The following is a 19,914-nucleotide window of genomic DNA, read 5'->3' as shown; positions in this document are numbered from 1 at the left end:
CATTGTGCGTACGTAGCCCCCACAATTAGCGATAATTATTAATTTAATTACCTATAGGGTAATTTTCCCCTGACAAGATTAGACAAGAGACTTATCTTGTCTCAAAGTCCACGTTTCGATTACCACGTCGCATTAAATTCTCGATTCGACGTCGAAAAATTCGAAACTATCCAAATATTATACAAAATAATTAATGCATGTTCAGTAATTCGAATTTAGGCTATTAAATAATTTACCCTAACCAAAACAGTAAAATTCCTAAAATTCACCTCGGGGCCACGTGCCGGATTCTGGAAATTTTCGGATGAAAACGTTACTCATAATCTCAAAAACTCAAATATATAATTTCTATCCAATTCCATAACTATTTTCGTGGTTAAAATCTCATTTTTATAAAAATCTAAGTTTTTCATCTAACCTTTGATTTCGAAGATTTACTAGTTATAATCTACCCATAATCTATGTATTTAACTCAAAGTATGTAGAATTAATTTACCTCCAAATTTTTAGTTGAAATCCCCTCTCAAAAGCTGTGAAATCGCTGGAAAATGGAGGAAAAATGGATAAAAATGGATAAAAATGGACGAGTTTCGTCCGTTTTTAAGGTTCTGCCCAGACAGGTTTTTCGCACCTGCGGAAGGGGTACTGCAAGGTTTTTCTTCCCTTTGGTTTGGCACCGCACCTGCGAACAGATTGCTCGCTTCTGCGCAAGCGCAGGTGCGCCCACTCCTTCGCACCTGCGCATCAGGTCTTCGCACCTGCGCGTTCGCAGGTGCGCCAAAATACTTCACACCTGCGATGGCTGGGCAGGCTCCTCTCCTTCACACCTGTGATTGGTGGCTCGCACCTGCGACTATCTAAGCGCAGGTGCGATTATGACAGTAGCTGGGAGCTTCAGTCTTTGCTCAAATTTCCAAAATTGGTCCGAGCCTCGTCCAGTTAACACTCGAGGCCCTCGGGGCCCCGCCCGAACATAGCAACAGGTTTGAAATCATAAAACGGACTTGCTCGAACTCTCAGAATGTGTAGAACAACATCAAATCTAAGAATCATACCCTAAACCAAATTGATTTTGAACTTAAGAACTTCAATTTATTTCCAATGAGCCGAAACATACTTAAACTACTCGGAATGATACGAAATTTTGCGTGCAAGTCTTAAATCACTATACGAAACTATTCCCAAACTCGGAATTCCAAACAGGCTACAATTACTCAAAAACCTACTCCAAATCTAATTTAAAGAACTTTAAACTTTTAATTAGTTGATTTTTACTATTAAGCGCCAAAACGTACCCGAGTTATCCAAAATCCGATTCGAACAACGCCCAAATCCAAAATCATCACACGAACCTATTGGAATCGTCAAATCCCAATTCCAGGGTCGTTTTCTCTAAATGTTGACCGAAGTCAAACTTGGCCTTTTAAGGCTAACTTAAAGAACCAAGTGTTCCGATTTCAACCCAAACACTTCCAAATCCCGAACCAACCATCCCCACAAGTCATAAATCATTAAAAGCACATTCGGAGAGTTTTATTTTAGAGAACGGGGTTCTAAAAGTTACAATGACCAGTTTGGTCATTACACGGAGGACAAGTTAAAATAGCACGGGTTAGCCAGCTTTCGGACTAGTAATTGAAAAATAGCCAGTATTTGCAAAGTCATCGAAAAACAGCCACTATTTTGCTGCAACACGAAAAGTTCCAGCATAATATACTGGAGATTGGTGCACTTGTATATGAACTTCCAGCATATTATGCTGGAACTCCAATACACGGAAAGTTCGAGCATAATATACTAGAGATTGGAGTACTTATTATAAACTTCCAGCATATTATGTTGGAAGTTCAGTATATTATGCTGGAACTCCAATATATTATACTGGAAGTCCAGTATATTATGTTGGAATATTTTTCGAATTTTGAACAGGGTTTTTGTTCAGATTTATCTTTACATGAAAAGTGACTAAATTTCGATTACTCTTAAAATTGTAGCTATTTTTTAATTACCACTTGTAAATATGACTATTTTTGAATTTCCCTGTAAGACAATGATCTTTAGCCATTTGTAGGAATGAAGGTCCATTTTGGAAGACAAAAAACACATCAACTTGACTTGGCCCCACTCTTTTCGAATTTTATGGGCCTTATAATTTAATTCATGGGTCTTACGATCTTTTGGGTGGGCTTTTCTGAATCAGTAGGGCCCATCTGTCACATCAAGATTTCCTCTTTTAGAGGTTAGAAAGACGGCGAACGGCAAACGAAGTAGAATTTGATAATCAACCTTAGGCGATTGGGAGGAAGAAAATAACTTGTCTTTATCCTGAAAGTATACTCCCTGCTGGCGGCTCTGCTTTTTTTCATTACTTCATTCTTACTTCTTCTACCTTTTTTCTTGTTTTCATTATTTATCTACGTAAAATTTGACCGATTCTACTGTATTCCTTAAAGAATTCGGGGCCGTTTGGTTCACAAAATTGTTATGGAAAGTTATATTGCTGTGATTGTTATCCGGTGATTAATAATGATGGGATTATTATGCAAAGATTACTTACTTCAGGGTTGTTAGGTTGATGGTATAAGAATAATTAATCTCAACATAATATCTTGCATAATATAATACAGTATTTGGAAAGCTGCATCTGAAAAATTAATCTACTCTTAACTAATGATGCATTTGATTGACAATAATAGTTTTGTGAGAATTTAGGTATTATTTTATACATGATATAATATCGAATACGAATACGTACATTAGCAAAATTACCCATGATTAAATAATTCATGAATACTATTGTCTTTGTTATTAATAACTGCATACCGACTCGTTTATTATTAATTACTACTCCTTCCGATTCACAATAAGTGACCAATTTGCCTTGGGCACACCCATTAAGAAAATACTAAATTCTAGACAAAAATAGTTAGTGTGACTAAACTACCCTTTATTAAATATTGCATCATAATTTAATGTGACGAGTAAAAGACTTTTTAGGGATACATACATAAGGGTAATTTTGGAAAAATAAATTGAATCTTTTCTTGATTATATAAATGGACACTTATTTTGAACAAATATAAAAAGATAAATTTGTCACTTATTGTGTACTGGAGGGAGAACCATATAAACAAACTATATCTAAGGGTACTTTTATTTAAATATAGTTTAACTAGTTTCTGAATACGTACGTTTCACATGAATCCCATGTTAATTAGTAAAAAGTGGATAGAATAGTAAGCATAATAATATTAAAATATGTATGCAATGAGTTATACCAAAATTGAAGGAAAAAAATGTAAGTTCAAACTAATAAATACTGATCTTATGCGATCGGTATCTATTATAATTGCAAAGCACAAATCTAGAAACGGTTTTCATGTATACGTGAAAAAATATCTTTCATTCTTATGTTTGTGAAAGTTAAATTCTATGGAGAAATATTTCTTTATTAGTATGTTTTTTCTAATTCGATTAGATGGAGCGCTATTTATAGTTATATAACTTATATTTTAAAATACACATGTAGTAATATAAGCAAGATCTCTTTTTATTTTCAAAAAATAAGTTGAGCTACTTCAGAATTTAGTGTTAGATATATTTTAGAAATTGCAGTTATTTTATGTTATGACCTAAGGACGAGGTTAAGTCTTAGAAAGCAATCTTCAAACATTAAAAAGTTCCAGTAAACTTGTCCCAACAAAGCAACAGAAATCTTCTCTACCTCTCACCTAAAAGAGTAAACTAAAATCGGGATACATAAAAAGAAAAAAATATCTTATGATGGGAAGTTTAATTTACTTATGCAGTGTATTAATCCTTTCAACTTCTCATCCTAACCCGTTAGTATTGAGCACATACATATACTGATATCATAACATAACAATCTTACTCTATATTTTGAGCATCGATGAGTTGTGCGACTTATGTCCAAACTAATAGTCCATGATCCATCAGTTAAAAGCTTTCTAACACATTCGTTTTCATTTATATAATGCTTGCTTTCCTTGAGTATCTATGAAAATATTATATTTCACAAGAAATCTCAGGCTGAGCACTTATTAATCTCCATTGCGTCAACTTCTTAGCTCGTTACACAAGTTCAGTTCACTGAAAGAGATGCATAAATTAATTAGGAATATTCTGATTTTATAGCCAGACTATGAGATTGAAAGAAAATAATCCAAAAATAAACTAAGCGAAGTCATGCCTCAATGTATAGTAAAGAATCAAGAAAAATGTGCTTTTTGGGATGCACTTGATTAATAAAAATTGTAAAAAAGTTGAAAAGACTTGATGAATCACATATCCTTTTGCAAATACAAGGAATATAATGTATGACTTCTAGATGTCCTCAAATCTCTCAAAGAAAACTGAAAAAGAAGAGAATGTTTCATTTCCAAATAGACGGAGTAACCATTACGCAAAAAACATTAATTAAGAATCATTTTTTTGATACTTGCCCAAATATTTTCAAAGAAATGTCTCGTCAACTTCATAACAACAAAAGCAACATTTAAAGTCGACCAACAATAATAATAATGTCTTACATTTTGCATATATGTCAAGCACAATGATAATTTCTTTTTGTGCTAAATTTGAAAACGATCAGATTAGTAAAGTTGATGCAATGGTCTTACCGCATGTCTCTAATAAAAATCAAATTGTTGACTGTCCTTATCATCTTCTAGAGCAGTTACATTGGATGTGAGCTGTCACGAAGAATTTACAGTGCCTTTTATGTCATTTATACGATTATTTATTCAAAGAGAATGATAAAGGTAATGATAATATAAAATTATTCTATCATTGAATGATCCTGATGTGTTGGATTCTTATTCATTTCCTAAAAATTTTTTACGTTTTGAGAGAAATGAAGAGTTATTAATTTGGTTAATGCTGAGAGGTTAAAAGGTTTAGATTGTGATAAAATATTCTTTCCAATTAACAGTTCACCACAATTATTAATAGGATTCACAATTTAATAACCAACTTTATTTTCTGTACATTTATGTGAAATGATTAATGACTATATTGGTGGAAACGAAATTGGCATATCAAGAGGTCGGGGATAATTAATTAACAGGTGAAAAGCTCTTCCCATTAAGTACATACGTAAGAAAAGTTTGAAAATGATTGATAGTTAATAAATTAATGGGAAGTAATTTTATTTGAGAAAATTAAATGACATTGCACGGAGTACATTTATAATTTTCTATAAAATTATTTTCAATCCAAGATAAAAGCATATAAAATACAATGAATTAATTAAAATTTGCAGCTTCTCTAAAGTGTACAATAACAATTGAGCGTATGACAACCTGATATTGGGATTATTTAATATTGTGAATTATTTATTACCACAACATTAAGTATAAAACATCATTTAATGTGAGGTCATTTTAATTTTAGGTAGAGGATAATTTGGTTATTTAGTTTTTGAAGGACATTTTAGTAATTTAACTTTACCTAAAAGTGTTTATTCTTATAATATAGTATGATCCTCATATTATTAATATATTTATATTATTGGTATACATTATTTTCTGCATAAATGATATTTAATTTTACTTATAACTTAATGCAGATATTAATTAATACCGTTAACCAAAAAATTTCAAATATCGAAGATTATTTTTTTTATGCAACCGACCAAACCCTGCATTTGTGAGTACTATTTTTTAATGTTACCAACTAAATACGGAGTATAATTGTACTCTGAAATTAATTATACTAGTCTAATAAACCAAATGACATAGTATGAAAGTTGTAGTAGTAATAGAAAAATAGCGGTGGTTGTGGGTTCATAGACTACACAAAGGTGAAAGGTGATATCTGTGTGTTAGTGCGGTCTTCTTTGAGTTTTTGAGATTTTGTGTTGACTCTTGACAATAATAGCTCTGTGATCTTCCTAAGGCATTCAGTAAAGTCTCCCACCAACTTCCACTCTGCTTCTACAACATAATCATCATATTACTGTTTCTACAACATAATCGTCTTTACTTTTTGGTTTTAAGGCTCATCAAAAACGGAACAGGGTGTTAGATTGGTGCTTTTATGTTGTGTTATCCAAAGCAAATAAATGCGAATATATATGATGATGTTGTTCCAGTCTTGCTTATCAATGGATCGACTAATGATGTAACTTGCTCAATTTTCAGGAGAAAGAATTGGGTTTTCTTTTTGTAGAAAAAGATAAGGTTGAGAAAGCAAAGAAATTCTCTTTGACCATTTCTCCTTTTGCAGTCATGGGAAAAGTATTCACTGTGCAGCCAATTGAAAGTCTTCCTTACTTTCTTTAGCGTTTCCAGTTGAAAGAAATAACTGGAACTGTTCAAAATTCAATTTTTCATCTTAAGCAGAGTAGGGGTTCTGTGTTACTCTCCACTCGGTAAGGATTCTCTACATTTTATTTGTTTAGTTTCTGCTGCTATGATAATTAGAACTTTTTCGGAAGTTTAATTCATTGGTTGTTGAGTAGGAGTATAATCTTTTCTCTTTGCCTTTTCAATGTAAAGTTCCCTGTTTTAGAGTTCTCCTTCAAAAAAAACTTGTGATTAAAACAGATTTGGTTATGCAGCTGTGAATGTTTCTGTCTTTGTGTTTCTCAATTATTTGAATAGTTTAAGAGGTAGGAGAAATTGGGTATTCGTGAGGTAGTATATTTTAACCTTTTAAGCCTGAGATGTAATGGTTTTACAAGCAAATCTTTCATTCTTTCTCCCTTCTCCCTCACTAGTATACTGGCTAAGATTATGTTGTTGTATGACAGATCTGCCTTTTGAATAGTGTGACTTATTTATTCTTTTAATTAAGTACTTAGTTACACTATGTCTCTAACACGTCCTCTCATATTGACAGCTCTCAAACCAGGTTGAATTGTGTGAGTATCTCGCCTAAAAACTTAAAAGAAAGCACCATTATGTCTCAAAAGTTTTCTTCTTGTCCTTTTCTCTTTCCCATTTTTAGTCTAAATTCAGAATACTTCCATTGTCTCCTGTAAAATAGGTTGGTTCTTGTTCTTCAGGAACTTAGAATATAAACTCAAGACTGTTGCAGTCAATTTATGCTAATGTAGCCATAAAGTTCATGATATAGAATAATTCCCAAGTTGTACGCTTTCTGATTTCTTTTTTACTTTCCTTCCTATGGACATTTTGTCTTTTTATTTTCTCTTATATGCTGACTGGTTGATACTAGTGTTTACCATTCAAAATTAACAACAAGGTTTTCTGCTCTATTTTAGCAGAATTTCCTAATGGGGAGTGATGCTGCTTTAGTTGGTCAGATACCATCTCCTCGGGACATTAAGGTATAGAAAACTGTGCTCTCTCATTTGTTCTCTCCTTTAGCTCCTTATCTTATCTCCTCAAGTTGTTAATTTAAGACAATGTACTCTCAAATCATTCTTCTAATTACTTATGAGATGTCTCAAAAATTCTGGATTTAACCTCATTTCTAAAGCAATATTCCTCTTAATCTTGGTGCCTTCATATTAAGAAAGAGTATGCGTAGTCACTAGTCCTTTTTATAGGTATATACAGAAAGGAAAAGAAGCTTTCTGGTAATAGAGTTTTGCATGACTTAGCTCTAGCTCCTGATGAACTATAAAATAGTTGTTTAAATCTTGGAATTTCAAGAGTCTTCATTGCGGATGCTATAATTCAAATCTGAAATCTATCCGAAATTAAAACTGGTTGCCTCATTTACAGCATTATACAGGTTTGCAGTTGTCTTTAAGATTTAGTTTTATTCATGGATTATTACCTGTCAAATTTCATGGTTTCCTCATCGTTATTGAGTGCCATTGTGCTATTTACTTTCAGCTGTACCACCCTTTCATCGACTGAATATATTTCCTCTATCATCTGATGATTACAGGTGCATCGTCTTATGTGCATGGAACTAATTAAATTTGTAAATAGAGTATCAATGTTACTTCCAGCAATTGAAGAAGCCCGTCCTCGATGCAACTCAGGAATACAGGTACTTTGCCAGTTAAGCAGAGCACTTGACAAAGCCAAGGACATTCTTCAGCATTGCAGTGAATCCAGTAAACTATACTTGGTATGCATTTGGGCTCAAATATCAATCTTTAGTACTGATAAATTGATAATTAGCGCATCCCCCTTTAAGTTATCTAATTGTCGTAATAATTAGTGTCTTCATTGATCATTCACATTACGAAATATTGGTCTTGATAAAACTTAGTACCGTATGTTCAGGCATTAACAGGAGATGTTATACTTTCAAGATGTAAGAAATCAAGAAACTTGCTTGAGCAAAGCTTAAGCCAAATGCAGAATATGGTTCCTGTAATGCTGGCTGCAGAGGTGAGTCAGAAAACTTCCCTTTTGAGAGATTAATCTGTGCTGATTTGCTTTCTATTTTTTATCCATCTTGATGGCAATTTTATATCCTGATTATTGATTTTACATCCAAGCCTGTGGTGCATGCTTTCAGTCAAAAATAACTTTGATGTTTTTAACAAGATGATGATGTCTGTAGTGTGATTATTAGGCTATCCATTTATTGTTGCCAGAGCCTTTCTGATTTATTAAACCTGGAAGCTCATTCAACTTCATTGTTTCATCTCTTTGATTTCTTTCAATATGAAGAAGAGAAAGAAAGATTGTTCTTTTGGCTATGGTTTCTTTCTTTTCTTTCTTCTACGTGGTTGATTTCTGTTTCCGTTTGCTGGCTCTGGGAATGCACTTCAATGACACTATTGGCTGCAGATATCGCAACTGGTTGCTGACCTGAGGGCTGGGGTATTTAGGTTGGACTCGTCTGAAGAGGAGGCAAGAAAGGTTTTGAGGGAATTACTTCAGCAGTATACATCTACAACACATTCAGGGGATGAACATGTCGTTGAGGCTGTTCAAATTGCTATGCAGAGGCTGCATATTACATCTCCAAAGAATCTTTTGATAGAGAAACGATCCATAAAAAAGCAGCTGGAGAAAGTTGTGGAGGGTGATCCAGCAAAGAGGAGAATCTTATTGCTCTTTCTGAATCTTCTCAATAAAAATGGAAAATCAATTGTGGCAGAGCAAATAGAGAATGGATCTTTGCAGCATGAAGACTCCCTCTCTTTTGGAAATCAATATGAAGTTGAATCTCGTCTGAGATTTCATCATGATGATGCTCAAAGGGATATCTTCAACTCCTCTCTAATTCCAGATGAGTTCAAATGTCCTTTATCTTTGAGACTAATGTATGATCCTGTAGTCATTGCTTCTGGACAAACATATGAAAGATTATGTATTGAAAAATGGCTTGCGCAAGGTAATGATACATGTCCAAAAACTAAAAGGAGATTGGTCCACTTGTCGTTAACCCCAAATAACTCGATGAAGGACCTAATATCAAAGTGGGCTGCAGCACATGGGGTCAGCGTTGTTGACCCCAGCCTACAAGCAGCTGTAGGTCACTCATGGGAATCATCTTCCACTTCAATTTCTAGCTTGAGCAGCTCAATGATAGATCTATCTCTACCTATAGACTTCAGCAATTTATCAATGGGATCCTATGATGCTGGTTCTGCATCACACTCTTTGCATGCTAAGATGCCAAATGACTTCTATGTGGAGTCACCGGAAAGCAGTGGCAATTTTCACAAAGTTCAATCTGGTGGAAGCATGAATGAAATGGAGCTGGATCGCCTCAATTCGGTTTCTTGGGAGTCTCAATGCAACTTGGTTGGAGATATAAAAAACATGTTGAAACATAACAATCGAGCTTGCGATTGGATGCCATCTGAGAAATTTATTCAAAAACTTTTTAGATTCTTAAAAGATGCATATAAATCTCATGATATGGATGCTCAATTATTGGGATGTCAGTCATTATTAGCAGTTCTAGATAAATGCGGGTAATTAATTCTGATCTCTCTCTCTCTGTGATTCATTATTGTAGATTGAGTCCCCATCTAAGCGGATTAGTGGAATGGTAACTGTTAATTTTCCTACGAACCTCTGTGGTGACAAATTATTCTAACAAAGCTCTGGGGAGAAGAAATCCACGTAACAAAATTTTGAAATCCTTTTCGAGTAATTACTGTTTCTAATGAAATGTGAGCTCGTCGACTACTTTCCCTTTCGAGTAGAATTTCTTGTTTATTCTCAAAATCCAGATTTGATTTCAATTGATTATGTCGATATCCTCAATGTTATAATGCTTCTGCACCTTATTAAAAATACTAGAATGCGAGGTAGTATTTGTCTTCTTCTATCTTTGTTGATATAGTTTCTATCAATATTATGGTTTTTATTATCTTATTCTACTTCCAAATACTGATCCTTGTATGATTCCTTTGTCTCAGAAGCAGTATACCATACTTGAGCGACCATGCATTTGCGCTTTTGACATCATTGCTTGGTTCAGAGGTTTCTAAAGAAGCTCTTTCCGTATTCGAGGTGCTGTCCCGCCACCAACATTGTCAGCATAAAATTGCCGTGTCTGGTGCACTCACTACTGTCCTGGAAACTCTTGATGCACACGGTCCGGAATTGCAGGAATCAGCCATCAAAATATTATGTAACATGTCAGGAAGTAGCCAACTTGGTTCCTTGATTGTACCTTCGGAGTTGTTTCCCAAGTTGGTCCCTTTTCTTGAGGATACGAGTCTAGCAAGAGATTGTGTTATTATTTTGCAAAACTTGTGCATCAATGAAGATGCTAGAATTGCTATAGCTGAAACTGATGGATGCATTGCCTCAATTGTGAAACTGCTCGAACGTGACAATCGCAAGGACCAGGAACATGCAGTGGCTTTTCTTCTTTCTTTGTGCTCTCAAAAGGTTCAATATTGTCTACTGGTGATGAATGAAGGAGTGATCCCTGAACTTGTCAATGTATCTGTTAATGGAAACAACAAAGCAAAGGCAATGGCTTTGGAGTTGCTGCGAGTGTTGAGGGGTGAAGTTAATGATATTGCAGAGTCTTTTGAATCAGATGTTGACATTCCTAATAGCCCTATTATTGACTCTACTCAGCATACACCTTGTTCCAAATCAACAGGACTTTTTGGGAAATTATTCTCAAAGCGTAGTTCTGCTGCTACCAAAAGGATAAAATAGAAGTGATGCTGTCTGATTTTACCTCTTTTGGCCATTGACATCTTCAACTGAAAATGGAAGATGTCAGCAGTCTCGACTATGGCCGTCGGCCTTGCGCTGATTTTTTGTAGATAGTAAGATATGCACAGTTTTGCATGGTAGGATGTGTACAATTTTGCAGGTTCTCTAGTTTTTGTTACTGAACATGGACAGGAATTATTCATATAGTCGTAGCAGACCCCAAAAAGCTTGGGGTAGAAGGTGTAGTTATTGTTTTTTAATCTAGCTATTGTTTGTATTTTAATGATTGACATTTCACAGGTTACTTTCAGCTGTATATTATTTTGTAATATGACTGTTTCCCGATGTAAAGAAAGATTATTAGTGCAAGTGGTAAAGTCACACTATTCACATTATTGGGCACCTCACTGAGGCTTTTACTAATCTTCCTTTCAATTTTATTAATCAGCTTTGAATTATGAGTAGTATTTGCCTCCTAATATTGATCAAGAGTGGTTTAGAGGTTAGATCAGATTTTGATGACAAAAATTCCATCTGTTTAAAGGTCTCAGTAAGTCGCTGCTACAATTGGCGGCCTGCTTTTAATAAATTAAATTATTTTCTTGCAAGATGAGTAGGTCAGCATAGTGGGGCCCGCATATATACAAGTTTCTTATACGATGTATTATGTATATTGCAAATAATTTTTTTTTAAAGAGAGTATAAAAAGGTAAATCTCAATTTTGCATAAGTCGTCTCTAACTATCGGCAAAAAGTTTAATGGTAAAAACTGTATGGTTCATACAGTATGAACCGACGAATATGTTCATCCTTCCTCTTACGTGATGGGTTCTGTCTCGTTCAAAATTCAAAGTAGCAGGCACGTGTCTAAGGAAAATATTTGACTGAGAATTTCTTTGGTTTGGTAGTCAACTTTGTTGAATTTTTTTGGTTTGGTAGCCAACTTTGTTGAATTGTCAACATTGAAGAAAAAGAAGGAAAAATGTGTGCAAATTGTCAAATATAGTAGACTTTAGAGAGTGAGATTTCGGCTATAAAAGAAGAGCTTTAGCTCTCATTTCTACATACCAACAAAGAGAGAAAGAAAGAGTGAGGTTTCACAGACAGGGTATAAGAAAATAGTCCGTGAGAAAAATAGAGAGTGAGCGATATTGTAGTAAGGTGGGAATATCAAAAGAGGGTTATTTCTTTTGAGCGTTGTAGTGGACTTTGAAATATTTTACTCGGACCTACAAAGTATAAAATTCTTTGCTATAGTGATATCAGTTGCTCGTATCGGGACCGTGATTTTTTTCCTTATTCAAAAGGGTTTTTCATGTAAAAATCTTGGTGTCGTTGTCACTCTTTTATTCTTGTTCATTACCGTATCTCGGTGTTGCATTATTATTCCGCTTTTATTAATGTGAATACTATTTATGTAGGGAGTTTATTCCCAACAACTGGTATCAAAGCACATGTGCTGCTCGTTCACAGAAGTACTATTCACTGTCGGTAGTGCTATACTCGGTGGAAAAGAATGTCTGGAGTAAAGTACGAGGTAGCAAAATTCAATGGAGATAACGGTTTCTCAACATGGCAAAGAAGGATGAGGGATCTGCTCATTCAATAAGGATTACACAAGGTACTTGATGCTGATGCCAAAAAGCCTGATACCATGAAAGTTGAGGATTGGGCTAACTTGGATGAAAGGGCTGCTAGTGCAATCATGTTGCACTTATAAGATGATATGGTAAATAGCATCATTGATGAAGACACCGCACATGGTATTTGGATAACGTTGGAAAGCCTATACATGTCCAAAATGTCCTGACCCAATTTCTCCTATAGGCCGTGATGGCGCCCAACGTTACCGCTAGGCAAGCCAATCGTGAACTAACCGTGTGGTTGTTTCTTTTAACAGTTTAGAAATAGTTGATTCTTAATTATTGAATAGATAAGATGTGAAAATTTAGAAAAATGAGAGATAGCCAATTTTAAGAGTAAATGAAATGAAGTAAATAACCAAAAAAAAAAAAAACAATCATTAAGTGTCTACTAGCATGATCTTCAAGACTAGGTGTCACAAGTGTATGAGCTACTAACAGAATATACAAAAAGTTACTATACTATTGTCTGAAGTGAAATAGACAGAAAGTAAAAGCAAAAGAAAGATTTCGGGTGCTGCAGAACGGGCTCGGAAGGCAGCTCACCACAAAGTCTCGGGGAATTAAGGATGCGCGCCGGGAGGATAACCAGATGCACCTGTCTCAAATCCTGCACGATCAGTGCAGAAGTGTAGCGTGAGCGCATAAACAACATGTACTCAGCAAATATCTAGTCTAACCTCGAAGAAGTAGTGACGAGGGGTCGAATTCGACACTTACTATGGGCTAATAATAAAATATTGAGATTTATAATTAAGCATGGGATATGCAAATAAAACTGAAAACTCAATAATAAGAAATAATGGACAGTCTTTCACTAATAGTAAAATTCCAGTTCAATTTCCATCCTTTAACAATTCAACCACTCAAACCAATGAAACAATTTCTATTATATAGAAGAGCCATGCTTGGTCGACCAAAGGTAGAATAGTCATTTAGCTCAGTAAAACTTTGCCACATGCCTTTTATTCCAATGCCTCATTTAGCTCCGTAGACTATTTTAGATAAGGGTAGAATAGACAAACACATCATTGGTCTAGAAATATCCAATCCTTCGTCTTTCAGTTTCAGAATGTTCCTTGCATGGTTCTATGTTACTGCAATGATAGATTAACATCATTGAAGCTTCAGCTAAATTTTGCAATAAGGTAACCGTCGTCAATTCTTCTAATACAGTCCATTTGTTAACATTTGTGGGAAGCTTCAGTTAAACATTCTCTGTACTAATCCCCTTCTGTCGGCCGTTTCAACTTAAAACTCAGGTGCGTATCTTTTTTTGATTTGTTTCCCATTCGGTATCACTTTTAATTTACTTCTATAACGTTTGGAAATTTTATTTTGTAATTTTCTTTGTGATTCAAGTATTTTTTTTATATTTCTACGCTGACCGCTGGAAGATCTTTTTTTTTTTTTTTTTTTAAATTTTACTTTTGCAGGGTTGGGTTTTATTGAATTGGATTTTCCTTGACACCTGACGCAGCTCTTTTATTGCGCCTGAACAAAGTCAGGTTCTTGAATTGTTTTGGTAGCCCTTTCCTTTTGTGTTGCTCTTTTTTTAATTTTGATTTCTGAAGTATATCAATTGCAATTATTTTAGTACAAAATTAGTAAACATATTATTGTTTAGTTAATAAAAGGTAAATTGATGACTAGAAATCGGGCGTGTTTGTTTCCTTACCTTCCAATAATGTGAAATGTTTTTCATCTAATTGAAATTTTGCCCTTAAGAATCACCTTTTCATCTGGCAAGTTTCTTATTAGGTCTCTCTAACTTATCCTTTTGGTGCGGGAATAATAGGATAGAAAGTTTGCCCAATAAGCTGACCTTTTTGGAATTTCCGAGGATGAACTAGTGGCGAAATAATTGTTACTTTTTGTATGTCTTTTTGCAAAAAATACCTCCTTGTTACTCCATTAACTAAGTTTCTTATCTTATCAAAAAGAAAAAAAGAGTAAAAAGAAGAAGTATTTCCTTAGAGGATTACTTATTGTGGCTATTATCTTTCTTATCTCCTACTTCATTCTTAATGTTTTGTATCAGTTGGGCCTTTTGTCGGAGCTCTAAAGAACCAAAATATAAGATTGAATTTCTTCCGTAAGATTCACCTTTTCATCGGATAAGTTGCTTGTCATGTCTTTTACTTTTTGAAGTTCGATTAGACGCCTCTCATAAACTTTGTATGCCATTGAAAATTTAAGATTTTGATGCTTTTACATATGAAAGAAGTTACTGAAATAGTATAGATCCATGTTTGTGGAAATTGGGACCTAATGTGACCTCTTAGTCTCGCTCACACTGGATCATCCAAGAGTTTCATTTCATTTTGATGAATCACTGGTCTTATTTTGTAAAATAAAATGGCATATATAGATACATCATGTAGGTTGGACTTCTCTTTTTCTTTCATAAGAACCAAGTTCATGGTGCATTCCACAAGTAGTATTCATGCTTCATCATTGTTTAGTGTTCCTTAGATAAGACCACCAATTTATGCTTCAGTATTATCAAAAGCGAAAAGCTCTAAAAAGCATTCCAGGTCGATTGGGGCTTCAAGTGCAAAGCGCAACTGAAGTGCGGGCTTTAGTTAAAAAAGGCGCAATTAAGAGAAAAAAAATAAAATACACATGTAATTCAAGAAAGAAGTAACAAACCCATTCCTAATGTCTTTGTCAACAACTAATATGCTTATTTGTTGATAATATTTGTCGTTTAACACCGCTCGATTCAAGATAGAACTTATGGGAAATGAGGCGTACACCTTAGTGCTTTGCCTACATTGAAGCACAACTTAAGCAAGGCGAAGCACCCTCCCTGAGCTTTAGTGCTTAAGCGCGCCTTAAATGAGCCTTTGACAACACATGCTTAAACTGTTTGTATACGATATGCCTATCCGCTGTTTAACACCATTCAAATGAGACAACACTTAATGCTTAAATTGTTTTAGAACTTGTCCATTGTTTACTGTAAAACATATAATTTTCTTTACATTTCTCCTTCTTTTGATACGTCTTTGACTTCCACAGTTAATACTTTTAAGGGGATTGGTTATTGTTGTAATATTTTGACTTGGCTTAGAATTTTGTGGTTAATTTTAATGTGCTATGTTAGAGTTTTGATACATAAAAGACAGTGAGGCCTGCTACATAGGTTGCCACTTCATTTTCCGTATTTGAACTTAAGAATAAGAGGCATAAATAAAGAAAAGCCAGAAAAATGCCTTGATCTACATATGCTCAAATTGGATTAAAACTTTCTAATCCAATTTTATAAATAGAAAGTTTCTGAGTTGATATTGTAGATCATCAGACTAAGCAGATTAAGTATATTTGGCTGCATGTTCTTTTTATCTGGTATGTAAAAGGAAAGCAGCTATAAGCGAATCATTTTGATAGATCCAGAAAAGCTACATCTGACCTAGAAATTGTGTAAGCTTTTAGTTGTCTTTATTTCATTCAACATTTGTTATATCCGCGTGCCAACTTTGCCATGGTAAAAAGTAGGAATAATTTTATTAAGTTGCGTCTCTTTGTTTTTCCTTAACGAAATCTTTTCCTTTTTCTTTCCCGTATTTCATGCTGTAATATATATTCATAAATTTGTTAATTTCTATTTTTTTTTTCCTTCTAGCACAATCTCAGTATTCTTCAAAAATATTTCGAGGATTGTTGGGATTAGTTGGATGTAAGGATGGTTCTAACAACTTGGCATGCTAATGAAGATAAAATGTGAAGGCCGAAGACATAGTTTTGTATTCTAGGCAAATACTGGTCTTAACAAAGTAAATTGATCCATGGAAGAGCATTCTTAAAGTAGGTTGAAAAGCATTGTGAAGGTGAGTAATAAGAGAATGTATAATGAACTCACAAGAAAAGAAGAATACTTAAGTGAGGATCCAAGCTTCGTGGACCATACCTTGATCACTAGAATAACAAACAATTTGTTAGAACAAAGAATTAATTTGAGAACCCAAAAGAATTTGAAGATGTAATTGGAAGGATTTACAGCATCAAGGTAGTTGTAGGTATTTGTAGCAAGAAATGTTGCGGCCACAGTGATAGCAAGGAGTGCCAAAAGGAAAACAAACAAGCTTAACCATTCTTGAACTTCTTGGTGAAAATTGGCAATACTAAGCCTCTTTGTAGCTGGAATAGTGATTCAGAGGAGTCAGAGTGGTCAATATTTGTGTGTGCGCACGCTTTATTTTGTAGAAGTAATGTGGGGCTTGAATGCTTGATCCAAGAGCTATGCGTTACAAAATTATATAGGGCTTTTTGAGGTCCCTTGAAAAATGGAAGGAACAATGTAACACCAAATATTGGATACCAAGTTTGGAGCAGCCTTCCGATTGAGCCCACATGATGACCTGACTCACTTAAAGTGAATGTGCCTTTTTTGTTCAATGCTATGTCTTTCTCTTCTTAGTCATTTCTACTTATAGTATAACATTTGTGTTATCATTTTGTTTGTAGTGCTTATTGACCACTTTATCTGTACTATATACGTATTAATTTATACCTTTTTCTTAATATCCGACTCAAATAGTCCGAAAGTTTATGTGACTTGGAGCTGTAAAAGTTTATGTGACTTGAAGCGGGACAAGTTGCCTTATAAAAGTTGATCCTCTGATGTATCTGAAGGGTAGAAATGTTGAAGGCTCGCAGATGATCTTAAGCCTCGATTATTTTTATTATTTACAAACTCTGCTTAGCTCATATAATGCCAAACATTAAACCCATTACTTAGTTTTTGCCAAACTACTACTTAGGAGTGAACCAGCTTAATTGATGACAGGGAAATTATCTGTTACCTAAATCAGAAGATTACTTATATGACTCGTGATGATCAGTTTGAGCTTGAAACAACCAACACCAGCTCTCTACTCTAAAATATGTACTCGATGCTTTCTATGAAAGTGGACCATATTTGATTATTTATTGTACTTGATACTTTCTGTAAAAGTGGACCAAAGTAATTTCTTGAATTTATGAAATACTCTGCATGCAAATAAGCTGAGTTTGTTTCTTTTGATCTATTCTCATGAGTGTTGTGTCCTTTTCAGGTTTGTGATATTAATAGGTTACATATTTTGTTTTAGACAAGTGTAGGTAAAGATTGCAATGAGTAAGAACTTAAGATGTAGTCCAGTAAATTCTGCAGTTAATTTTCTCAGATGCTTATAATACTTCCAGCAAATATTTGTAATTACTGACATGTTGTTCATTCTTGGAGAAAGTGTCTCTCTTAGCAATGACTATGTTGAAGCTTTAAATAAACTTTTGAGAGAAAATCACGAATAACAAAAATAGGAAATTAAGTGTTCACATCATATCAGAGGAGAATTATGTTTTAAAAATCCATCTCAAGTTGTTTTTTTCATAACTAAAGTAAGAATGAAAATAGACCTTGATCAAATTGTTAGGCCCATGCTAGCACGGCCAATCCATATCTAGTATCAAATATAATTGGACTCCAAGTATTATTACGCACGAATTATGCCGATGTCGTACGGCCCGATCTAAATTATATATATATATATATATATATATATATATATATATATATATATATATATATATATTGTCGAGGGTCGAACGACACGAAGCATAGATGCATCTATTCTACCACCGAGGCGTTCATCCCGCTCCACAAGAAGAGAAAATACTTTATAGACGCCCAATTCAAGGATTATTAAGAGGCTAACACTCAAGGAAGCACCAATTCTTTTTAACGGTCAAGTAACCCGCCCAAAACTCAAGTATATGAAATTTGACATTTTAAAATTACTCCATCAAGTTCCAATATGATTTAAGCACTTAAATTAACAAGTAGGGTACAAACATCGCAAGTATAACATGATGTGGGTCATAAACTACCCGGACATAATCATAATTAGTAGCTACGCACAGACCCTCATCACCTCGTGCGTATGTAGCCCCCATAAATAGAAGCACATATTAATTGAATTCACCTATGGGGTTAATTTCCTCTTACAAGGTTAGAAAAAAGACTTACCTTGCCTCAAAGCTTACTTTTCGGTCTACAATTGTGCTTTAAACCCTCAACTCGGTGCCAAACGACTCGAAACTAGCAAAATGTTATATAAAATAATCAATACATGTTTAAAAGTTCATATTCTAACAATTAAAGTGATTCCCCAATCCTATTTGAAGAATTCCTAAAATTCACCCTCCCGGACCCACCTACCCAGATTCTGAAATTTATTGAAGAAAGTTGTTACCATAACCTCACGAACTCAAATATATGATTTTCACTAAATTCCATAACTATTTTCGTGGTTAAATCTCATTTTTATCAAAACCTAAAATTTTCATCTAAACCCATGATTTCAAAAATTTTACATGTTAAATCTACCCATAATCTATGTATTTAACTCACATTATATAGAAATTACTTACCTCAATATGTTAGGTGAAAACCCCTCTCTAAGAGCTCCAAAAATTGCCCAAGGAATGAAATAAATGAGCTCAAAATGCCTAAGTCCCGAATTAAATGAGGTTCTATTTTCTGCGATTTTCGCACCCGCGATATAATAGCCGCACCTGCGGTTCCGCTTCTACGAAAAAACCATGCAGGTCAAGGCCAGGCTGATCCCCTTCGCTTATGCGCCCAGCTGGTCATACCTGTGATAAAATCACACCTGCGATGTTGCCCGCTTTTGCGGTTGCTTCCTTCGCACCGCCTTCGCAGGTGCGGTCCCCGGCTTGCTTCTGCGATCAGTGGGCTGCCCTTTGCTGGCCCGCTTTTGCAGCAAAAGGCTCGCTTCTGCGAGGTCGCACCTGCGGATGGCCAAGCGCATGTGCGATTGCAACAGAAGCTGGGAGCTTCAGTTGTTGCTCCCAAGTTCCAAACTTGGTCCAAGCCTCATCCGATTAACACCCGAGGCCCCCGGGGCCCCGCTTGAACATACCAACAAGTTTGAAATCGTAAAACGGAAATGCTCGAATCCTTGGAACAGATAAAATAATATCAAAACTAAGAATCATACCCCCAAACCAAATCAAGTCAACCTAAGAACTTCAAGTTCTTCAAACTTACTCCGAACGCGCCGAAATCCACTTAAACTACTCGGAATGACACCAAGTTTTGCGTGCAAGTCTTAAATCACCATACAGAACTATTCTTAGGCTCGGAATCCCAAGTGGACCTCGATAACACCAAATCCTACTTC

General features: G+C 34.8%; 1 protein-coding gene and 1 long non-coding RNA gene across 4 annotated transcripts; both read left to right on the top strand.

Annotated features, from left to right (window-relative positions):
* The first annotated feature begins 5,789 nt into the window (after positions 1 to 5,789).
* On the top strand, positions 5,790 to 11,476 carry LOC107787510 (U-box domain-containing protein 5). 3 transcript variants are annotated; one of them, XM_016609108.2, is made up of 6 exons: positions 5,790 to 6,391; positions 7,250 to 7,312; positions 7,882 to 8,067; positions 8,226 to 8,333; positions 8,739 to 9,874; positions 10,325 to 11,476. In XM_016609108.2, exons 2-6 carry the CDS (start codon positions 7,259 to 7,261, stop codon positions 11,079 to 11,081), a joined length of 2,241 nt encoding a protein of 746 aa, XP_016464594.1. In that variant the 5' UTR covers positions 5,790 to 6,391; positions 7,250 to 7,258; the 3' UTR covers positions 11,082 to 11,476. The 3 variants fall into 3 exon arrangements, with proteins under 3 accessions (XP_016464594.1, XP_016464595.1, XP_075091368.1); XM_016609109.2 differs by having other exon boundaries at positions 5,791 to 6,391; positions 7,247 to 7,312; XM_075235267.1 differs by having other exon boundaries at positions 5,800 to 6,391; positions 7,882 to 7,986.
* Positions 11,477 to 13,613: 2,137 nt separating this feature from the next.
* On the top strand, positions 13,614 to 17,757 carry LOC107787512 (uncharacterized). The gene is made up of 2 exons (XR_001648424.2): positions 13,614 to 13,986; positions 14,161 to 17,757. It is a non-coding gene; the product is annotated as an uncharacterized LOC107787512 (long non-coding RNA).
* Positions 17,758 to 19,914: the final 2,157 nt, after the last annotated feature.

This window comes from Nicotiana tabacum, chromosome 17, assembly GCF_000715075.1.
Source record: "Nicotiana tabacum cultivar K326 chromosome 17, ASM71507v2, whole genome shotgun sequence".
Classification (NCBI taxonomy): domain Eukaryota; kingdom Viridiplantae; phylum Streptophyta; class Magnoliopsida; order Solanales; family Solanaceae; genus Nicotiana; species Nicotiana tabacum.
The sequence above is the reverse complement of the archived record's forward strand: the minus strand, read 5'-3'. Positions and strand labels throughout refer to the sequence as shown.

What these genes read in the sequence shown, in the direction of transcription:
- LOC107787510 (XM_016609108.2), top strand. Translation starts at nt 7,259, where the DNA reads ATGGGGAGTGATGCTGCTTTAGTTGGTCAGATACCATCTCCTCGGGAC. An exon ending in CTGTAATGCTGGCTGCAGAG is followed by an intron (nt 8,334 to 8,738) that starts GTGAGTCAGAAA and finishes TATTGGCTGCAG; the next exon opens with ATATCGCAACTGGTTGCTGA. An exon ending in GCAGTTCTAGATAAATGCGG is followed by an intron (nt 9,875 to 10,324) that starts GTAATTAATTCT and finishes CCTTTGTCTCAG; the next exon opens with AAGCAGTATACCATACTTGA.